This window comes from Trachypithecus francoisi, unplaced genomic scaffold (assembly GCF_009764315.1).
Source record: "Trachypithecus francoisi isolate TF-2019V2 unplaced genomic scaffold, Tfra_2.0 Lachesis_group13, whole genome shotgun sequence".
Classification (NCBI taxonomy): domain Eukaryota; kingdom Metazoa; phylum Chordata; class Mammalia; order Primates; family Cercopithecidae; genus Trachypithecus; species Trachypithecus francoisi.
In genome coordinates, this window is record NW_022681458.1 from 85,001,678 (window position 1) to 85,024,425 (window position 22,748).

The window sequence follows — 22,748 nt, forward strand, 5'->3', positions numbered from 1 at the left end:
GGTTTATACGTGTGTGTCTGTACACACACGTATAAACACACACACACACTTATATATAAAAATAGATGTTTTTAAGTCTTTTTGAACAATGAAAGTTCCTTTCATTGTTGCTCGGATAAATAGAGCACATTTTAAATGAGAATGGTATTAAAATGGCTATGAAGAATTAATTTCACATTAGAAATTCTGGCCCAAATTCTGGGAATTTGGGTTATTGATGATAAATATAGATCGTTTGTATTAATTGTCGGTTGAGTTGCTTCTTAAGAGTTGCAATGTCACAAATGATCAAAAAGCTGATGTTTCAACTTGTGCTTATGTAAATTAATCACAGGTGTGGAATCTTGAGGCTTGTGATGAAAAGACTCCTAACACAGTCAAATTCAGGCATGTTTTATGTTATAGAATTAACCTATAAAAAATGAATCCTGATCCAAAACTGTGTGTTCTAATTAATAGTAACCCAAATCAAGAGGCTAAAATTCCATTAGTGAACTGAATGCTGAGTGACACTTGAGGAGAGTAAAGTATAGAAAATGTCTCTGTTTTGTAGTTACTCATATAAAAGATCTTGCGTTAAAGAGTCTCGAGATTTATGCATCATAGACAAGGTTGTCTTGATAATAGCACATAATTCTGGGAGCAGACCCGTCCCCATCTTCCCACCCCACATCACCCCTACTCCAAAGTATCACTGGAATCCCAAAGAGGATTTGGCTTCAGGTAGGCTGGCTTCAGTCCTAACTCTTGACTTGCCATCATCCTTTCTCGTTTTTGTCTTTCCTGTTATTTTCTTCTGATACCTCATGTGTCCTTTGGTAGAGGCCATTTCATTTTAATCATCTGCAATTTACTAATTTAGTCTGAAGTCGGCGGTGATTTGCAGTTTCTCAGTAGTAGTTCTCATCTAACTGGGGGGTGGTGTCTGCCTGTTTTATGGATGGGACACAGGCAGAGAGTAATGTGCTTAAGATACCAGTGCCTGGGAAGTTACATGCCTAGGTTCATTCCTCAAGCTGTGTGATTCCAGAGCTTTTGCTCTTTTCACAAAAATTAACTGAGAGATAAGCTATGTCCAGGTGGTGAAGAGGCACAGCCCAGAATGTACTCGAGGTCTAAGTTGTACGGAAAAAAGGCTGTAAGACCTTTCAAACTGATTTTTAAAATAACAGTTTTATTGAGTTAGTTCATATACCAAAAACGTTCACCGTTTTATAATGTACGATTCAGTGGTTTTTAGTGCAGCCACAGAACTGTTCAGCTGACACCACTATCTAATGTTAGAACATTTTCACCACCCTGACAGAGAAACTATTAGCAGGTAAGACTAATTTGAAAGCTAACATTGGAGTAGAAGCCAAGGATTGGGCTCTCCTGATAATCCTGTGAACTGAGTGAGGATAGAAACCCAGTTCCTGGTCCAACCCTGCAGTGGCCACACAGTAGACACCAGTGTTGACTCTCACAGAATCCTCTAGAACAGTGAATTCTCAACTTTTGAAATTTTAACCCAGTCCCAATTTTGGTAAACTAAAAAATCTCCCTTTGCCCACTTGTTTTATGAAAACAATAGGATTTAAAATTTTTTTCTAAGCACCTATTTATGTTTTTTTATTTTTCTAGGGTAGATCTGCCACCCACATTATTTTGCTTGGAGAGTCATTGGCATCTCAAGACTTCTGGGTTATTTTCATTGCAGGTTTGGTTGAACACATGACATGATTCAGCGCAGTCATGAGTTCACATGACTCACACATTAAGTGATTTCATGGGTTAAAGTGATCCCAGCCAGCAAATGCTAATAACAGCCATTTATTATTCCTTGGATCTTCCTACTCTTTTCTTTAACATTTGTCTTTGGCCATTGCCTCCTTTCTGTTAACTTTTTCATGCTTATTAAAGTAAATTGAATAACATTATATAGCAATGTGTGTTATTTGTCTTTTCTTCCCAGTGTGATATAAACAGGCCGGGGCTGAGAAAATGGGTAGTGGAGTGGGGAAAAACCTTTAAGAAGGTAAAGGCCAGGTGTGGTGTCTCATTCTTGTAATCCTAGTGCTTTGGGAGGCCAAGGTGGGAGAATTGTTTGAGATCAGGAATTCAAGGTTACAGTGAGTTATGTTTCTGCCACTCTACTCCAACTTGAGCAACAGAGTGAGACCCTGTTTCTAAGACAAAAAATGTAGCAAATGTAATATTGTCATGGTGAGAGGAAGAACACTTCTTTTTCCTACTTTAGCTCCCTCAGTCACCTTGACTGACAACATCTGGAAGCAGGCCAGCCAGCGAGAGCTTAGCCAAGGGAATTGTATGGGGGCATGAGTCCATCTTGGGAATAATTCTCTGGGAAAAAATTACATTTTTTTTTTTTTTTTGGTGAAACAAAGCATCTCCCTTCTTACATTTTATTGGTAACAATTTAGTTTCCAGTAATATTACATTGTTAGCATGGTATTTAAGTATTGTTCTCAAGTTTTGTTTTCTCTCTCTGTGTGTATATAAAATTTAGAAAAAAGATTATGTCCTAAAATGTTAGAGTAGGGAATACTTTGTTTTCAAATATAAGTCAGGAGGAAGCTGTGGTTGAATATATACATTTAGTTTACATGTTGTCTTTTTGTATGAAATCAGAAACATTGGTAGTTCTCTGTCTCTATAACTGAGGGTTTGGGGAAGTTTGTTTTGTTTTTTACTTTGAGTTAAAAGCCATGACAACACTGAAAATGGGTTCTAGTAGGTCTACCTCCTTTTTTGCCATTAGCCTAATTATTTCTCTGTCATTTTTTAAATTGTTCCTATTTCTCTTGGATGGTACCTCTTATGCTTTGAATCCATTATCAGGGTACACCATTTATTATCAATATTTATTAAGGGCATTTTATTTTGTTTTGAGATGGAGTTTGCTCTTGTCACCTAGGCTGGAGTGCAATGGCATGATCTCGGCTCACTGCGACCTCTGCCTCCTGGGTTCAAGCAATTTTCCTGCCTCAGCTTCCCAAGTAGCTGGGATTACAGGAGCCTGCTACCACACCTGGCTAATTTTTGTATTTTTAGTACACATGGGGTTTCACCATGTTGGCCAGGCTTGTCTCAAACTCCTGACTTCAGGTGATCCACCTGCCTTGGCCTCCCAGAGTGTTGGGATTACAGGCGTGAGCCACTGCACCCAGCCTCTTGGCCTATTATTTATATGACTGTCCTTGATGTTTCAGAGGTGAAAAATACTGATTACCTTTGAGGAGTCCCTGGACTCATCAGGGAAATAGTAAAATTTAAAAATTGAAATGCACTTTTAAGGGGCACAATAGTTAAGTTTGGGAACAACAGATGAGGGGGCATGTATTAATATTTCAGACAGGATGTAGACATGGGGGCTTTGGGAGGTGATGCTGGGGCTGATCCTGAAGCATAGGAGTTTGCCAGATGGAAGAAGACATTTCAGGCAGGCAACTGCAAAGGCAGAAGGTGAACAAGGCCATGGTGTCCCCAGGGAGCTGTAAGATACAATTAGGATGAGGGTACTTATGAGATGATAATTCGATGATGTTGGAGATGTCTGGGGACAGATCGTGACAATCAGGAAATCTACACGAGCTAGGAGAGCCATTGATGGCTTTAAGCAGAGGAGAGGCACTACTGTGCCTTACTCAATGAACGATTTACTACACTGATGGCAGAGGTGTAGAAGAGACCATGAAGGGGTCAGCTGGAGCGCTGTTGGTAGGAGAGGTCCTGGGCTGAGATGTAGGTAGGGGTGGGGTTTGTAAGGCGAATTTGGTTTCTGGCTTTGTCTACAAGATTCTTCAGTGGTTCCATTGCAGAAGATAGGGCATAAAGAAAGATTAGTAGATTTGGGATGGTGGGTGACATGGACAGGATGCCTTTAGTCTTGGGAACCTGGATGTTTTCTTTTGCCCCCTTGAGAGACTGTTCTTAATAGACGCACTGTTACTCTACTTCTGTTTGTACATTTTCTTACTCAGTTGCCCTTCAGTTGGCGAGCAAATGATTGGTGAGCAAATTAAATTAAGGGCAAACCTCAGTCAGACACAGTGGCTCACGCCTGTAATCCTAGCACTTTGGGAGGCCGAGGCGGGTGGATCACTTGAGGTCAGGAGTTCGAGACCAGCCTGGCCAACATGGTGAAACCTCATCTCTACTAAAAATACAAAAATTATCTGGGCATGGTGGCGGGTACCTGTAATCCCAGCTACTCAGGAGGCTGAGGCACAAAAATCGCTTGAGCCTGGGAGGCAGAGGTTGGAGTGAGCCAAGATTGTGCCACTGCTCTCCAGCCTGGGCGACAGAGTGAGACTCTGTCTCAAGAAAAAAAGAATGAAACTCCTACATAAAAAGTGTTATGTTATTTTTACATTTTTTCTTTAATTAGTGGGCTGGGTGCCATCTCAGTACAGAGGTACATTGGACAGCTGTCTTTTTTTTTTTTTTTTTTTGAGACAGGGTTTTGCTATCACTCTGTTGTCCAGGCTGAAGTGCAGTGACATGATCTCAGCAGCTTCTGCCTCCCAGGCTCTAGCAAGCTTCCTGCCTCAGCTTACCAAGTAGCTGGGACTACAGGGACCCACCACTATGTCCACCTAATTTTTTTTTTTTTTTTGAGACAGAGTCTTCGTCTGTTGCCCAGGCTGGAGTGCAGTGGCGCGATCTCGGCTCACTGTAAGCTCCACCTCCCAAGTTCAATCGATTCTCCTGCGTCAGTCTCCTGAGTAGCTGGGATTACAGGCATCTGCCATCATGCCCGGCTAATTTCTTTTGTATTTTTGTAGAAACGGGGTTTCACCATGTTGACCAGGCTGGTCTTGAACTCCTGACCTTAGGTGATCCGCCTGCATGGGCCTCCCAAAATGCTGAGAATATAGGCGTGAGCCACTACGCCTGGCCTTTAGTATTTTTTTGTGGAAATTAAGTTTTGCCATGTTGCCCAGCAAATTCCTGGTCTCAAGCAATCCGCCCACCTCGGCCTCTCAAAGTGCTGGGATTACAGACGTGAGCCACTATGCCTGGCCCAAAAAAAATCTTTAATTAAAGAATACCCCTTGCCGTTAGCATAATTCTTGAGGAATCCTGGTAACAATCACGAAAGAAATATCTAAGCAGAATCTTTGAGCTAGGAGACTTAATGACTTGGGCCACTGCTCTCTCTCTCTGTGTTTTTTTTTTTTAGGCAGAGCCTTGCTCTATTGCCCAGGCTGGAGTGCAGTGGCGCGATCTTGGCTCACTGCAAGCCCCGCCTCCCGGGTTCAGGCCATTTTGCCTCAGCCTGGCGAGTAGCTGGGACAACAGGCACCCGCCACTACGCCCGGCGCATTTTTTTTTTTTTTTTTTTTTTTTGTATTTTTAGTAGAGACAGGGTTTCACCGTGTTAGCCATGATGGTCTCGATCTCCTGAACTCGTGATCCGCCTGCCTCGGCCTCCCAAAGTGCTGGGATTACAGGCGTGAGCCACTGTGCCCGGCCTGCTCTGTCTTTATAGTTAGTATAAAAGGATAACAGAGAAGGGTGAGAAGGGTTAGTGACTTCTGAGTGTCACACAGCAGTGGTGCAGGGTCATGTCTAGCTCACCAGTTCAGTGTTATCTCCATCGACCTGGATGACTCCCTGCTCAATCCCATAGAGCCAATAGAGCTGAGTTGAGAGACACTAGTGCTCAAGATCACCAAGTCAGCGGCAGACCCAGAGTTGCCTAATTCTTGACTTTAGTCTTATTTTAAATTAACTCACTGCTCATAGGCCGACAAGTATTTGTTGAGTAGTTAGTATGGAAGGGATACTATCCCAATTATTACACAATCAAAGATAAATGAGAGGCTATTTTTCTCTTCAAGAAGTGTGCAGGTTAATTTTTCAGGTTAACTCATTACAGGACTGGCAAATACTTATAAAATTCATGACTTGTCTGACATAATTATAGGTATGTAGTATATACACACACAAAACCAATGAGAAAATGAGGCCACATAAAACATTGTTCATTTTTTTCTTTTTTCCCTAACTTTATTGGATTTTGTTTTGTTTTGTTTTGCTTTTTTGCTTGTTACCTTGTTCTCTCTGCACAGTGGGCAAGCAGTTTCTAGACTAGCTTTAGAAATGCCTATATGCTGGTGGGCAAACAATAAATGGAACCAAACAATAAAAAATAGTATTGATTGTCTTTTGTTCAGTTTATTCCTGTTCAATCGTAATTAGGAAGCGTGATCTGGTGAAAATTTTTCTTAGGTTGGTAATGACATAAATACTTGCAGGAAGGTATTTGGTACTTTCTGCTACTGCTTTTAATTTAAGCCTAGGGTAGAAATTTAGCCACTTAGTGATAGAGAAGTTTCTTTTTCTTTGCCAAGCTTATTAGCTTGAAATTATTCCTTCCTTCCTTCCTTCCTTCTTTCTTTCGTTTTCTTTCTTTCCCTCCCTTCCCTTCCTTTCTTTCCTTCTTTCTTCCTTTTCTTTTCCTTCCTCCCCTCCCCTCCTTTCCCTTCCCTTCCCTTCCCTTCCCTTCCCTCCCCTCCCCTCCCCTTCTCTCCCCTCCCCTCCCCTCCCCTTCCCTCCCCTCCCCTCCCCTTCCCTCTCTTTTCCTTTCCTTTCCTTTTTGTTCTTTTTTTTCTTTTTTTGACAGAGTCCTACTCTGTCGCCCAGGCTGGAATACAGTGGTGTGACCATAGCCCACTATAGCCTCCACCTCCCAGGCTCAAGCAATCCTTCCCCTCATGACCTTCACAAATAGCTGGGACTACAGGTATGTGCCATCCATGCTTGGCTAGATTTTTGGAGATGAAGTCTCACAGTATTGTCCAGGCTTGTCTCGAACTCTTGGGCTTAAGCAATCCTCCTGCCTTGGCCTCCCAAAGTGTGGGGATTACAGGCATGAGCCACTGTGCCCAGCCTGTTTTTTCTGCAATTTTAAACTTCATTTACACCACAAATATTTAAATAGTCTGGCATGATGCTAGACCAGGCACTGGAGATATAGCAGCACATTGAATACACAGAGTTCCTACTTTCAAGAGACTCCTCATTGAAATTTTGCTAAATATCTGTCTAGTGAAGGTAAATAGTACAGCCTAGGTGAAACAAAATGCCAGACACTCCATTAGAAAACCAGAAAATCTGGTCCTGGCCTGGTGGGTGGCAGTCTTGCGAACTCTTATAAAAGTGCCTGAGATCATGAGCTGATGAAAGCCTGTATAGTCTTATGTGTGAGTGTAATCACCAAGGATTACCACATTCCTGCCAGACAACAGTTACAACACGGATGTCTCATGGTAATGAGGAGAGCTGGAGTGCTGCTGCAATGGGGTGTACACGCATGAAAGCTGAGCCAAACAGACAGAAAGGTGATCTGATTACCAGAGAAGTCTGATTCTGTTTAGGGAGTCGTGTGTTGGGGGAATGGAAGAAATGACCAGTTCCTCCTTTCTGCCCTTCCACTTGTTCTCAATCCCTCTTCACGCAAGGTGCTCTGATTCTTCTCTGAGAACCATTTGGAGATGTATATATGGCTGTAATAAAGCTACTTGGGGTTAGCCCAGGACAGCAGACTGGTTTCATGGAAGACATTTTTTCTACGGATGGAGTAGTGGGGAGGAAGAGGGATGGTTTCAGGATGAAACTGTTTACATCAGATCACTAGGCATTAGTTAGATTCTCATAAGGAGAGTGCAACCTGGATCCCCCACGTGCACAGTTCACAATAGGGTTCGCTCCAATGAGAATCTAATGCCGCGGCTGATCTGATCTAACAGGAAGCAGAGCTCAGGCCTAATGCTCGCTTGCCAGCAACTTACCTTTTGCTGTGCAGCCAGGTTCCTAAGAGCCCATGGACCAGTACCCGTCCACAGCCTGGGGGTTGGGGACCGCTGGCCTGGGGATTGTCATGAAACTCATTTCTCACTCAAGAATTGATATGACTCCATAGAACCACCACAGACCTGTTAACTGGGTGAAGGCTGATGGGACTTGAAAAAAATGAAGGACAATTAGAAAAATAGGGAGAAAGTGTGATGGATCCATTGGATGTCTATATTGAGCTACTGGCTGCTCTAAAAAGCTTATAGAAAGGCCTTCTGTGTAATTGGTAACATCAGTTAACCAGAAAGGCTGTGTTTATTTCCTTCCTAAACTGGTTAATCAAAGATTTCAGTGGGCCTTGCATAGGGAAAGAAATCAGGATAGAAAAGGGAGAGAGCAGGAATAAAGAAGAGAGAGAGAAAGGGGTGGCTGGGTGTGGTAATCTCTCACTTCTATAATCTCAGCACTTTGAGAGACTGAGATGGGCGGATCACTTGAGGTCAGGAGTTCGAGACCAGCCTGGCCAACATGGCAAAACTCCATCTCCACCAAAAATTAGCCAGGCGTGGTGGCATATGCCGGTAATCCCAGATACTCAGGAGGCTGAGGCAGGAGAGTCACTTGAACCTGGGAGGTAGAGGTTGCAGTGAGTGGAGATTGTGCCACTGCACTCCAGCCTGGGTGAGAGAGTAAGACTCCATCTCAAAAAAAAAAAAAAAAAAAAAAAAAAGAGAAAGGAGTGAGTGATATGGGTTACTTATGAGTGAGGAGTGTATGTGTGTCTGTCTTTTGTGGAATCTGATCTTCTCTGAAGTCACACCTCATATCTGGTGAGAAGCTGACTTAAGGGGGTATTCTATTTTAGTCTGTAGCCTTCCTGTTTGGTGTCTGGATTTTTTCTAAGTCATCACCAGTGGAAGAATGAGTATTGGGCTGTTAGTCTTTCATGGTCTCTCTTTTCAGGCTTCCTGTGGAGCCCTTTGTAATATTTATTTCAAAGTTGCTTCTTACTGCTATTATTATTTTTGACAGGTCTTGCTCTGTTGCCCAGGCTGGAGTGCAGTGGCATGAACATGGCTCACTGTAGCCTCGACCTCCTGGGCTGAAGCAGTCCTCCCATCTCACCCTCCTGCGTAGCTGGGACTACAGGTGTGCACTACCATGCCTGGCTAATTTTTAAATTTTTTGTAGAGATGGGGTCTCACCATGTTGCCCAGGCTGGTCTCCAGCTCCTGGGCTTAAGCAGTCCTCCTAATTTGGCCTTCCAGCGTACTGGGATTATAGGCATAAGTCACCGTGCCTGGCCCTAAATTGCTATTTTGATAAGTCAAAATGGTCAAATTTCAGCAATTGCATAGGATTCAACCTAATAATTCAACCCTGGTAATCATCACTTCTCTTCTTATAGCTGCTCCTTAAATATTGAGTTCACAACATTAGCTACCATTTGTTAGCATACACTGAGTGCCATGTGCTTCATACATGGCGACTCTGCAAGGAAGTCATGACGCCTGTTTTGTCAGAAAAGATTACATGGGCCACGGCCGGGATCCAACTCGGAACCCTATGGTTCAAGCGTGGAACTCTTCTTTATACTGCTATAGCCCACTCACTGCCTTTGTTGCCTCAAGTTTTCTCCTTGATTCCTTTACTTTATATTTCTGGCAGGAGTAAATGAATCTTTGGCTGGACAAATGAAAGGGATTTTGATGGATCACCAAACCACTTCACTTGAGGGTTTCGGGGTTACAGAGTGTAGGCAGATTATCTTTAGAAGTGTAGTCTGGTACTTAATTACACTCTATAATTAAGTAATCCACAGTGGGCCCCTTTTGTCTTAGCCAAATTGTACGTTAAATTCTGGAGGAGAAAGGTGGTCTAATATTTCAGCCAAAGCATTAGGAAAACCCATCTTCACTGTATTTCCACTTTGGCCTGGTCTTCTTTCTAGGCTGTAAGGCAGACCTGAATCTTTTCCTTAAAACATCTTGGAGATTTTGTTTTTCCTCATGCTCTGCCCTCCCTCCCCAGCTTTTTTTTCTTCACTCTCTAGAAGTCTAACATATGATTCCTACTCTGTAGGATGTACACCAGGAGATGTACACCAGGAGAGAACAGTGTTTCTGTCGCAGAATTCCATCTCAGGATTTCTTGGGAAATATATATGTTTTTCCAAATCCCTAGAAACATCACTTATGAGGTAAATGGGAAAAAGTGTTATAATTCTCCTGTGAGAATTGTATGAGTCAACACAATGACAGTAGAAAGAATTCACTGATGTCAAGCTGAAAGCAAGAACAGGAAAAGCTGACTTGTGGAGTTGAAGGATAAGATCCACCTTTTTTGGAGCCAGCGCAGGATAGGAGCACGTGGGAGAGAATGGGTCATGATTTCTTCTCGCTGTTGCCATGTTAAAAATGTGTCTTTGTGACCCAATCTGCTACTACCATCGATCTGTCATGTTTGCAAATAAAATAAGTTTATATGCATAGCATACTGTATACATATCCTACGCTTGGTATTACAAGAAACTGAGTCTTTAAATTGGCAACTTCAACATACGAGTCTGTGTCGTACTGTTAATTTGCTTGTAGATCTGAATGTAGGTTATTGCAGTGGTCAACAAAGTCTCTTTCTAAAGGGCCAGATAGTAAATATTTTAGGTTTTGCAAGCCATACGGACTCTGTTACAACTATCAGTTCTACCATTTCAGTGTGAAAGCAGCCATAGACTATACTTAAAATGAACAAGTGTGTCTGTTCCAATAAAACTTTTATTTACAAATCCAGACTGTGGGCTGAATTTTGCTCGCTACTGGCATAACATCCAATAATGTTCACTGGCATTTTCCAGGATCTTAGTATTTGCTATAGGCTACAATTCTTTGTAAATACTACTAAGTATGATAGTTCCCATTTAGCAATGTTTTTGGATATCTATAATCATGAGTAAAGAATGAAAGTATTTTAAGAACAATATATTCTGGAGAAATTCCTGGAAATTCGCATTTCTCATGGTCATTCACATTTTCTTATGCATAATTTGGGAACAATATAACCTCTCAATTTCATTGTTAGGATTAAGTCAGACAGTGCAAGTAATGTGGTTAGCACAGTTATAGAACTAAGAACTCACTAAATGATAGCTACTATAATTAGTAACTAGATGGGAAGTATTTACCCCATTTCATGGAAAAGGAAACTGAAACTCAGAGGTTAAATGATTTGCAGAGGTCACATTTAATAGGTTGGAAAACTGAGTTTGGCTGCTTCCTAAGTCTATATTCTTGCTACCATATCCTGCTTTCTGAAGTAGTTCTGGTTAATGGCAATTCCACAGCAAGATACACCATGGTTTATTTGGTTTATGGACTGGGTGAACAGACAGGGAGAGTATAGAATGGTTCTTGAAAGGGTAAGGATTTGCAATGTTAGAAGCCACAGTTTCTAAAAGCCAAGGATATGTAACTAAAGAACTGAGAAAACTTGTCTTGATTTTTTTTTTTTCCCCTGTTGCTTAGCTGCTTTGTGGACTGCCAAGAGCTTGTTTGATTTTAAGCGCTTTTTATGCTTGCCTGTTACTCAGGTCCCATCATATTGCAACAACTTTTAAGAAACTATGCATGTTCTTTTAAACTGGATTAAAGAAAACTGTACTGTAATGTTAAATGCCCAAAATTAGAGTTAGAAAATTGGATTGGATTTTCCTTCTCCTTCTTCATTGTCATCCTCCAACCCCCTGCTCAGGAATGTGCCTTTGACCCTTTAGGGTCAGACTTTTACACAGCTTGATTAGCTGCCAAGAATTGAAACTCCATTGCCAAATAAGTTGGCAAATTTTTGGAAAAAACTCAGCTCAATGAATGGTTTTTGAAAATTTGCTAGAGTTTATTATATAGATATTTATTTCATGGTACTGATTTTTGTTTGTTTGTTTTTTTGAGACAGATTCTCCCTCTGTTCCCCAGGCTGGAGTGCAGTGGCGCTGATCTTGGCTCAGTGCAACCCCCACCTTCCAGGTTCAAGCGATTCTCGTGTCTCAGACTCTCGAGTAACTGGGATTACAGGTGCCTGCCACCATGCCCGGCTAATTTTGTATTTTTGGTAGAGACAGGGTTTCACCATGTCGGCCAGGCTGGTCTTGAACTCCTCACCTCAGGTGGTCTACCCGCCTCGGCTTCCCAAACTGCTGGGATTACAGGCATGAGCCACTGCACCTGAACAATAGCACTGATTTTAATTAGTGAGTATATCTTTTTGGGGAGTTGGTTTTTATATTTTCAGTCCCTCTTGGGGTTTTGAACACAACAGTTTTTAGCTACCTTTCAGGTGTGCCGAGCTTGCCTATTGATATGAAGGGTATTTGTTGGGAGATGGGTGCCAAGTAGAACATTTGAAGAGTTAAGTATCCAGTTCAACACGTTATTTGCCATTTTACCAACCTGGTCTTTCTTATAGTGCACCACAGTTTTGATTTCAGTCCATGGTTTGTTTGAGAGCCCAATGAATTTTAAAACAAATGTTAAATTATATTTAACTTGGAGATTTAGTTAAACTCTTGAGCACCAAGTATATGCTAAGTATCATGAACGAGGGCTAAACACTGAAGAATAATGTGTGATCTTTATCTAGTTTTAAATTGGTTTCGAGAAACCCAGTGCATGGCAGGGAATTAATGCCAGGTTGTTCGTCATATAGAATATAAATACCAGGGGAATTAGAAAGATCTGGGAAATATAAGAATCTTTAGAGAAGACTGGACAGAGGCAGGGGAACCCAAACACTGTCTTGAAGGATGAGAAGGAATTCCATGCAGTGAAGATGATGGGGCTGGGATGTTGGATGTCAAATCAGAAGCACCTTTATAATAAGGAAAAAACAAAAGAAGAGTCTCTGATTTTTAAAAAGAGAATCAGAAAAATACGTACCGGTGTTTATTTTCTGGTTTATCTAAACTTCTTCCCACCAATACAGTAACTCTCACTTAAAAGACATGGTTGACCCTAGGCAGGACAGCTGAACACTGGCCTCCTCTTAAAATGCAGTTAGTCTTTGGCAGAGGGGAAAGCAGCTTTAGTGTGACTCTGCCAAATTTCCCTGGCCCCAGCGTCTTGGAAAATACCAGTATTTCAACAGTTTGTTCTGAAACTCAAGGGTTTGTGGGTGCAGCTCAGCTGATGAGTTTGTTTTTAAGGATGCCCACGTTAGAAATGCATTTTTGCTCTTTAACTTTGCTAAGTGACTGCTGAAAAAGACAAATTTCTGGTTGACCTCTCTATGGAAGATAGTTTTACATGTCTTATTCTTACTGCGCCTATTATATGTCTAGATTTTATTTTCAAATAGATTGTGAGCCTCAATTTAATTTGAAGTGAGGAACAGTTTGATAGTATCTGTAAAACAGTTCCCCTGAATTCCAAGGTGGATGGGAAGATTTTTCCCCATAATTATTGCAGAATGCTGCATTTGGGGCTTGTTTTCTGCTTAGATTTATTTACGTGAAGGTTTTCTTGGCAAAATATTCCTTGAGGTTAAAAAAAAGGTGCTGTTTTCTGAAAGCAGTAAGTTTATCAGTGTTTTGTATTACTTAACAATTTGAATGGGAAAGTTTGGTTCTAATAAAAATTTCCTCTTCCTTTGGTTCTAATAAAAATTTCCTCTTCCTTTGGCAAGTGTTGATGTTTTTCAAGTCTTCCTAAAGGAAAAGGGGGCCTGGGTGGGTTTTTGTTTTTTATTAGTTATCTAGAGCTCCGCTCCTCTTCCCTTCCGCTTTGTGCTCCTTCCCCACCATTGTTTTATGAGCCTTTGAACCAGATCTGTCTATGCCAGAGATTGTTGCTTGAAAATAGGCCAAAATCAGATATATTTGAGTAGATATCCAAGAAATTGGTTACTCTGGTACACTGGATACCTCTAGGAGAGGCCAGGGATGTTAGAACGGGAGGAAGACTTTTCATTCTATAGTTTGTACTGCTCAAACTATTTTTTTTCTATTTTTGAGGCAGAGTTTTGCTCTTGTTGCCCAGGCCAGAGTGCAATGACACGATCTTGGCTTACCGCAACCTACGCCTCCTAGATTCAAGTGATTCCCCTGCCCCAGCCTCCCCACCAGCTGGGATTACAGGCATGTGCCACCACACCCGGCTAATTTTGTATTTTTAGTAGAGACAGGGTTTCACTATATTGACCAGACTGATCTTGAACTCCTGACCTCATGATCCGCCTGCCTCAGATGCACATAATAGTTAGTACATGCAGAGTCAAAATTTTTGTTTGATTTTGTGTGTGGCAAGGGAAGGAGAGGAAAGGGCTAGAGTACATAGTGTATAGGCTTTAAAGGAACTTGATTTTGAAATGTGCCGACTGCAGATCTTACTGGTTTTTGTGTTGTTTAGAAAAATATTTGAAGACCAGTATAGATCCATGACCTTCACACTCTTCCTATCAGTGTTTTCAAACTTTTCTGTACTTGCTGCACTTGTAGATGGGCTTCGTTTTGTGGTACAAACTGAAAGACGTGCCAAATGTGCACTTCCTTTAGCCACCACATTCACAACTACAGGATTTTCTTCTGCTTAGCTGGTTTTCTTTCTTCTTTCCCTCTGCAGCCTGGAGCATTGTTAAGCCTCACACTGCCAAAGTGAAAGCTGCTGGAGAACTCATAATCCCAGGAACGCCTCTTCTACTCCCCGAGTACCCCAGTGACCAGAGTGAGAGAAACCCTGAACGAGGGCACGCAGCTTGAAGGACTTTGGGCAGATGTGACCAGGAGCCTGCGTTAAGGTAGCTGAGTCAGCTTTACCCAGGAGCTCTCAGAGCGCCGTTGCCAGAACCAGCAGTGCAGCCACTTCAACAAATCACTTCTTTTAATACTCTTTGGCAGAGATCAAGTCTACAGGGTAAATTCTTTGCCACAAATGATTATTTTGTTTTTTTATATGAATCCAACATAAGAAAGTTAGGACCAGCCTAATAGTTCTTAGTTCTGACGTTGCTTTCATAGGAGGCTTTGTTGGGTGGATCTGCACAGCTATTCTTTAAATTTGGCCAAGTTTTTCAGATAAATACTGCCAATGTTTCCCTACCTATAAAATGCCCCTGCCATCCTTTTCACCTTACAGGGCCACTACATTAAGTTTTTCTTTTCTTTTGTTTTTTCTTTTGAGACGGAGTCTTGTTCTGTCACCCAGGCTGGAGTGCAGTGGCATGATCTCGGTTCACTGCAACCTCTACCTCCCGGGTTCACGCAATTCTCCTGCCTCAACCTCTTGAGTAACTGGGACTACAGGCACGCGCCACCACGCTCAGCTAATTTTTTTTTGTATTATTAGTAGAGATGGAGTTTTACCATATTGGCCAGGCTGGTCTCGAACTTCTGACCTTGTGATCCGCCTTGCCTTGACCTCCTGACATGCTGGGATTACAGGTGTGAGCCACCGTGCCCGGCCCTAATTTTTTCCTTTAAAATAGACCTTATTTCTTTTAGAGCAGTTTTAGGTTCACAGCAAAATTGAGCAGAAAATAGAGTTCTCATCTATCTCCCCAACGCCTCCCCTACTGTCAGTATCCCACACCAGAGTAGTACATTTACTACAATCAATGAACCTACATTGACACATCATTATCACCCAAAGGCAATAATTTACATTAGGCTCAATCTTGGTGTTGTACATTCTGTGGGTTTGGACAAATGAGTAATGACATGCATCTACTGTTACAGTATTATACAGAGTAGCTTCAGTGCCCTAAAGATCTCTGTGCTCTACCTATTCATTTCCCATCCCCACTAGCCCTTGGCAATCACTGGGCTTTTTACTGTGTCCATACATTTACCTTTTCTAGAACTACATTTTAATAATACATTTCCCGTGGGGTGCTTTGAAAGCATAAAGAAGCCTTGAGCCAGGCATGGTGGCTCATGCCTCTAATCCCAGTGCTTTGGGAGGCCAAAGGAGGAGGACCGGTTGTGTCCAGGAGTTTGAGACCAGCCTGGAAAACATAGTGAGACCCTGTCTCTACAAAAAAGGAAAAAAAAAAAAAAAAATTAGCCAGGCGTCTTGGCAGGTGCACATATTCCCAGCTACTTGAGAGGCTGAGGTACGTGGATTACTTGAAGCTGGGAGGTTGAGGCTTCAGTGAGCTGTGATCGCACCACTGCAGCCCAGACTGGGCGATAGAACAAGACCTTGTATCAAAAACAAACAAACAAACCCCAAAAGTCTCGCTATCCAGGATGAAACGATATTAAGGGTGTGATAAGTTATGGGGGTAATATGTATACCTACTTGGAATAGAGTCAGTAAGATGTTTCTGTGAGGGGAAGCCTGAAGTGCAAAACGTTGATGTGTGTGTCTTTCTTAATTTGCTCAGATATGGTTTGAACCATGTATGTGGAGACAGAAGCAAGGAATTGAGGATTAAATTCTGCCAGGGTTGGTCTATGCAGCCTTCTTAGATTTAATACTTTTGAGGAAAGTCTCTGATATGGCTGTTAGGTGCATTCTTTTTAAAGGAAAGTCCAATGTATTATTATAAAACAGTCATTATTATTATTATTATTACTATTTTGAGGCATGGTCTTACTCTGTTGCCTAGACTGGAGAGCAGTGATGCAATCATGGCACGCTGCAGCCTCAAACTCCTGGGCCCAAGGGATCCTCCTGCCTCAGCCTCCCAAGTAGCTAGGACTATAGATGTACATAACCACACCTGGCTATTTTTTGTTGTTGTTTGTTTTTTTTTAAAGACGGGATCTCACTCTGTTGCCCAGGCTGGTGTTGAGCTCCTGGCCTCAAGTGATCTTCCTGCCTTAGTCCCCCATAGCTTTATATTTTATGTAAAAGTTAATTTTGATTATTTCATTTCAGATAATACAAAACAGTATAAAGTATAGCCATATATAAAGATAAAAGTTCTTCCCTTCTCTCTTTCACCTTTGGCTAAAATCTTGGAATATAAACTTTCCCGTTTATAAACCTTTTCATTTACAGATATTTTTATACACAAACAAATATGCATATTAATTATGTTAAAAATTGGTGGAACATGAGCATACATTCTATTTTATAACTTGCTTTTTGGCTTGACTTGGTATATTGTGGATATTTTTCCTTTTAAGCAGAATTTAATCTCAGGGTGAGTAATCCCTGCTTAGTGTCCCTTATGTGGCTGTAACATAATAATCACCAGTCCTCAAGTGAGAGGTTAGTCCATAATTTAAAGGGGGTAGGCAAGAGGCCTTTCACATTATGGACAAAACCAAGGCCATGACTGTTGACATTGGACTTTTGGTCACTAAGGATGTGTGTTTTTATTTTCGAAGGCAGACGATGCACTGCTTGGGGTTGTTGCCAAGGTGTCAGTTTTGGGAAATTTTTATTTTTTGGAGGCTGTTAATATATTAGCATAGTTGTTAGTTCTGGCTACCATCCTTTGAGCATTTTGAGACACTTTTATGCCCATTTAAGGTGGTGTGAGGTTGAATTAGTTTTAAGAGGAAGTAATGAAGTAATGAATAACAGAGATGGTAGTAGGAGACCATCTTTATTTTCTGTATATATTTATTTGAGGGAGAAGTAGATGATGGCTGTATTTAATTGCTACCCCTGTGATAATTATGAAACAGAGTTAAAATTCTTCATAGTTTCTAATGTGGTTAACAGTACAATAGGTAAAAAATGGCAGTTTAATGTGCTTTAATTTGCATTTTTCTTAGTTTGATTGAGATTGAGCATCTTTTCACGAGTTTAAAAGCCACTTTTATTTCTAGTTATCTTCTTTCTATGTTTGTGTTCATTGTCTATTTTGCTGTTGGGTTATGATTTTTATTATCAAAATATGACATCAAAATTATCAGTCCCCCCTTTTTATCCCTGTGATATGTGCTATTTATATTTTTCTCAGTTGGCCATTTATATAGAAATAATTATTATTTTGTTGTGCAGGTTATTACAAATTTTATATAGTTAAAATTGCCAATTTATTCAATCAACAATTATTTATTGAATGCCTCTTGTGTATGAGAATTTGTTCTAGGCAACAGGCTATACAGTAGTAAAAAAGCAGACCCCAATTCTTGCTCCACAGCGAAAGTTACATTCTTACTTACATCGGAGGAAATGGTCAATATCATAGTGTTGTAGTTAAAAGACCTCCTTTCATTTTTAGATTTCAAGACCTACCATCTCCTGGTTCATTCTAATGTCATGTGGGGTTTTTTTAGATTTAAGTCTTTGATCCATCTGAAATGTTAGGTATGAATTCAAATGAATTTTTCTCTAGATGCTCTATTAATTCGGGTTAGGTTGAATTGCTGTAACCAAGGGACTGAAATATGCTGTGGTTCAAAGAACACAGAAGTTTATTTTTTCTTCTCTTAACAGTCCCCATGTAAGCAAAACAGATCAGCAGAACCGCCCATATCCACTGGTCATTTGGAGGCTTGAGTTCCTTCTGTCCTTTGGCTCTAGTAATTGTTGCTGTGGTTATCTGCATGATCCTATCTGAGTTGCTGCTGTATCTGGGTCCCCTCTATGGGAAGGGCAAAGGAGAAAGTCCAGGGCTAGTGATCAGAAGAAACTGCAGACATCACTACAGAGGAGAACTATAGTGATGAGAACTTTGTTATGTGGGTACATCTAGCTGCAGTGGAGACTGAAAAGTGAAGTCTGTGTTGGCCACCTTGTACCCAAGAAGAAGGAAAGAAGGGATTTTGGTGGAAAATTAGCAGTCTCTGCCATATTACCTAGAGATTTGGCTTAAAATTCCAATTTTACTGAACGATCCCAACTTTTCTCCTTTCGTTTCTTTTATAGTATAAATTTCCATGTAGATTTTGGTCTATTTCTGGGATAACTGTTTAGATTCATTAATCTATCTGCCCATTCATGCAGCAGAATCGCATTGTTTTAACTTTCTGAGGCTTATTTTTATTTTTATTTTCTTTTTCATAGGGGTAAGTCTCCCCATTTTAAGTCCTATTTCACAGAATTTTAATACTTGCGTGTGTGTTTTAAAAATATGAACATTAAAAGAATCATACCCAGTTACCACCCTCTTCCCCCATGAAGAAAACCTATTATTTTTGGGATTTTGTTAAATGTATAGACTTCATTAGTGAAGGTTCACTCTTTATGATGTTAATTTTTCTTATTTGACCGTAGTGTTGCACAGTTCCTTTGAGAAACACTGATCTGAGCCCTAGACTTTCTATATCCTTTGACCTGTGACACTTATTGAAGTACGTGGGAGGAAGGACCACTTTATATGATATGTTAATTTTATTTCAATACATGATTTCTGATTATGACCAGGAAACATACTTATTTCGCTTTTCTTTTAGGAATAAACTTGGAACTTGTAAAAACAATTTCTTCAGTTTGAAGATAAGGAAGAGTTGATGTTTCAGAAGTTTATCACATAGACTTATTTGTAATATACAAACCTGGGCTAATTGTTGGCATATATATGATGCACAGTGCTTATAACTTGCTTAGTGTATGTGTATGTGTGTATATATTTCTAACAACATGTATTCAGCTTTTGTCCTTTCCTTTTTACCTTTTTTAATGTAAAATAAAACACAAATTTATACAAGAAGCGTACATAGTTTAGTTAATTACAAGGTGAATATTTTTTGTGATCACCATGCAGGCCAAGAAACAGTATATTATGTAGTATATACACTGTAGTAATTGCCTCCTTGCCTTTTTATGTGGGTCCATCAACCAGGTGTTCAGACCTATAGGTTGGTCTCGTATTAGCTCTTTATGTTTTGTAAGTCTCTTAAACCTGGGGTTTCCACCTCCAGCCCTTTCTTTCCCTTACAGTTTCTCTGTTGAAGAAACTGGCCATTTGACCTCCAGCTTCTTACTTGCTAGATTTTGGTGATTGCATCCACATGGTTCAATTTGTTTTTCTTTTAGTGGCATATGTTGTATTAACACCACAATCTGGACACCAGGGATGCTCACTGCTGCTGAGTGGGTCCTTATTTCTATGCCCATTTAGTGGACAGAACCAGGAATTAAATATTTATAAAATACTTCGTGAGTTCATTCTGATACTTGTGATTCAAATTCAGTTTAAAAGGTTTTATCTTAACCTTTTCTGTGTAACATCTTTATCTCCTTTATTTGACACAGAATTCTAGTCCTCAAACACAATAGGGGATGATAGTCAGAATAGTCCATAGATACTCATTTGCTTTCTTCCACATTATACACACAGTATTCTCAGTAGTGCCACAATACTAACACTATACCGCTAGTTATGAAAACTGAAAACAATTTCTTTTTGTTGAAATAGAATGCTATTTCCATTCTCCTTTTAATTTTTTTTGTTGTTGTTGTTGTCATTGTTAGAGGGTGTTTTAGTTGTTGAAAATTGAGCAGATTTAAACACTGATTAGCTCTTAGATGATATTTGAAGGAGGAATAATTTTAACTTTGTTGGGTGAGATGTGAAGTTTTAGTTATGTTTAGAAAAAAATCCTTATCTGTCAGAGAATTTGTGGGTGAAATGATATGACATCTGTGATTCTTATTAAAATACCTCAGGAAGAAAATGGGAATGGAGGAAATAAGGCTGCTTATTTTTGAAACGGGGGGTAGAATGTTGCTTATTTTTGAAACTAGAAGATTTTAAAAGGAGGCATATTATGCTTTCTGTTTCTTTGTAACTTGAACTATGTGTAATAAAAAATTTAAATATTAATTTTATAAACAGTGAAAAGAAAAGAACATATGGGGAGGAGGGTAATAAGGAAGGAATAGATAGGGAGGGGGGAATGACTAAAGAATGGGTGATTTTGGCCGGGCGCGGTGGCTCAAGCCTGTAATCCCAGCACTTTGGGAGGCCGAGACGGGCGGATCACGAGATCAGGAGATCGAGACCATCCTGGCTAACACGGTGAAACCCCGTCTCTACTAAAAAATACAAAAAACTAGCCGGGCGAGGTGGCGGGCGCCTGTAGTCCCAGCTACTCGGGAGGCTGAGGCAGGAGAATGGCGTGAACCCGGGGGGCGGAGCTTGCAGTGAGCTGAGATCTGGCCACTGCACTCCAGCCCGGGCGACAGAACGAGACTCCGTCTCAAAAAAAAAAAAAAAAAAAAAAAAAAAAAGAATGGGTGATTTCATTCTCAACCTGGTAGTCCAGCCTGGTGGCCTACAGTGGTTCCTGAGTCTAAGAAAACAAGTAACATCTTGAATGAAAAGTAAAGGCTGAGCTGTGGGCCTAAACCAAGATTTAAGGCATGAGTGACAGAAGAGGAAGCTTCCATGCAAGGAAACTGAGAAAGATCAAAGCATTAAAAGTAAAGATACCTGAGAGTGCAGCCCACAAATCCCAGCTAGGGAGGAAGCCAAGGGAAGAAGGTGGTCACAACCCCACATCCTACCTCATAAGTGAGTGAGACCTCCTTGTCATTCTCAGCATCACCGGATTTGGGGTGGGGGTTGTGGGGTGGGGGATTCCTAGGCCTCATCATCACTGATCAAAATCTCTAAGGGGTGAGGCTTGGGAATCCATATTTTGAGGAAGCTCCTTTGTGAACCTGAAGGATAAGGTAAAAGACTAAAACGAGGTAGAACCTTAACAAGGGGTATTTCAGTGCATTGACTAGGACAGAACACTGTGGACCGAAGACTGGATGGGCGACATGGAGGAAGCCTGTGTAGTTGCTGTTCCAGAAAGTGTTCGGTGAAAGGATGAAGAGGGTGGATACTGGGGACCTTGGGGCTAAGGAGGTAGTGGTAGTTGAAATTGTTGCTATGATGATGTCAGAGAGATTGCCTATAGATGGGAAGGGTGTGGATCGTTTTCAGTGCAGGATAACTGAGCAGTTTGGCTACACATGTGCTTAGGCCCGCCACTGCCAGAGAGATTATTTTTTGGAAAGAGAGATTTTTGATGGTTCAGGGAAAGCTTGGAAATGTTTATCATGGATTAGATGTTTCTTTCACTTGTTAGCATTTTGAATTACATATTAAGGGAGGAGAAGCCTCAAGAGCTTCTCAGTGCCTTTGCTTCTCAAGTTCTTATTGGGCCTTTCTGACCCATCCTTGAGAAAGAAAGAAGGAATGGGGCCTGGCACACTGGATGCAGGGAACTCTCCCTGCCACCTGTCCCCCATCATGTTCTTACAGTTTGCTCTTTCTCCATTTCCTTGCCTCATGTTAAATGGCAGTCTTGTATATGTAGAACCTCCTTAAGGGATATCCTGCTACAGAGTGGTGTTTTTCAGTCATACTTTTGGACTATTGGAAGCATACCCATGTTTCCACAGTGATTTCATAATCAGAGTGTTTGAAGGTTGTGGACAAGGACTGAGGTGAGAATACTGTTCTCCTATTTGCCACTGCCTTGGGGTCTTTGTTTTGTTTTTAGTTTTAATTTTACATATTTTTTGGAGATAGGGTCTCACTCTGTCACCTAGTCTGGAGTACAGTGGCATGATCATAGCTCACTGTAACTTTGAACTCCTGGGCTCAAGTGATCCTGTTGGCCCGGCCTCCAGAGCAGCTGGGACTACAGGCCCCCGCCACCACTCCTGGCCAATTTTCTTTTTTTTTTTTTTTTGTAGAAATGGGATCTCACTATGTTGCCCATGCTGGTCTTGAGCTCCTGGGCTCAAGCAGTCTTCCTGCCTCAGCCTCCCAAACTGCTGGGATTACAAGCATGAACCACTGTGCCGGACTGCATTTTATTTTTAATAACAGACCAAATTCACCATTTTCTACTCTATCGACTTTCTACCTTTGTGTTCTTGGGTGCATCACCTATTTTTAAGATTTCATTCTTTCTCCCTACTTCATAGAGTGCATTTATTTTTACTGTTAACATTGTTTTCTTATTTAGTTCAGTGAGTGTTTCTGGTTGGGTGGGTGGTTTTTTGGTTACATCCGTTCTCCAGTCTCTCTCCACCCGGTGTCCATCCAGAATCTCT

The 22,748-nt window shown here is 41.0% G+C and overlaps 2 protein-coding genes across 5 annotated transcripts in view; both read left to right on the forward strand.

The window, feature by feature from the left end:
- Window positions 1-14,580, forward strand: part of LOC117094981 (formin-like protein 3) — a 59,603-nt gene extending 45,023 nt beyond the window's left edge. The window contains exon 3 of one of the 2 annotated variants that reach the window (XR_004441762.1): window positions 1,624-1,919. Coding sequence is in view for 1 of the 2 variants with exons in the window: in XM_033231431.1 (XP_033087322.1) it covers window positions 14,412-14,548 (137 nt within the window). In the remaining variant the exon portion in view is untranslated. Of the gene's footprint in view, window positions 1-1,623; window positions 1,920-14,411 lie in introns of those variants that run through there. The other variant, XM_033231431.1, reaches the window with a different exon arrangement.
- ACVR1 (activin A receptor type 1) overlaps window positions 1-22,748 on the forward strand; it is a 147,886-nt gene that overhangs the window by 43,359 nt on the left and 81,779 nt on the right. The window contains exon 1 of one of the 3 annotated variants that reach the window (XM_033231429.1): window positions 14,451-14,586. The exons of 1 other annotated variant lie outside the window; for it this stretch is intronic. The gene's annotated coding sequence lies outside the window, so the exon portion shown is untranslated. Of the gene's footprint in view, window positions 1-14,450; window positions 14,703-22,748 lie in introns of those variants that run through there. One more of the 3 variants, XM_033231428.1, reaches the window with a different exon arrangement.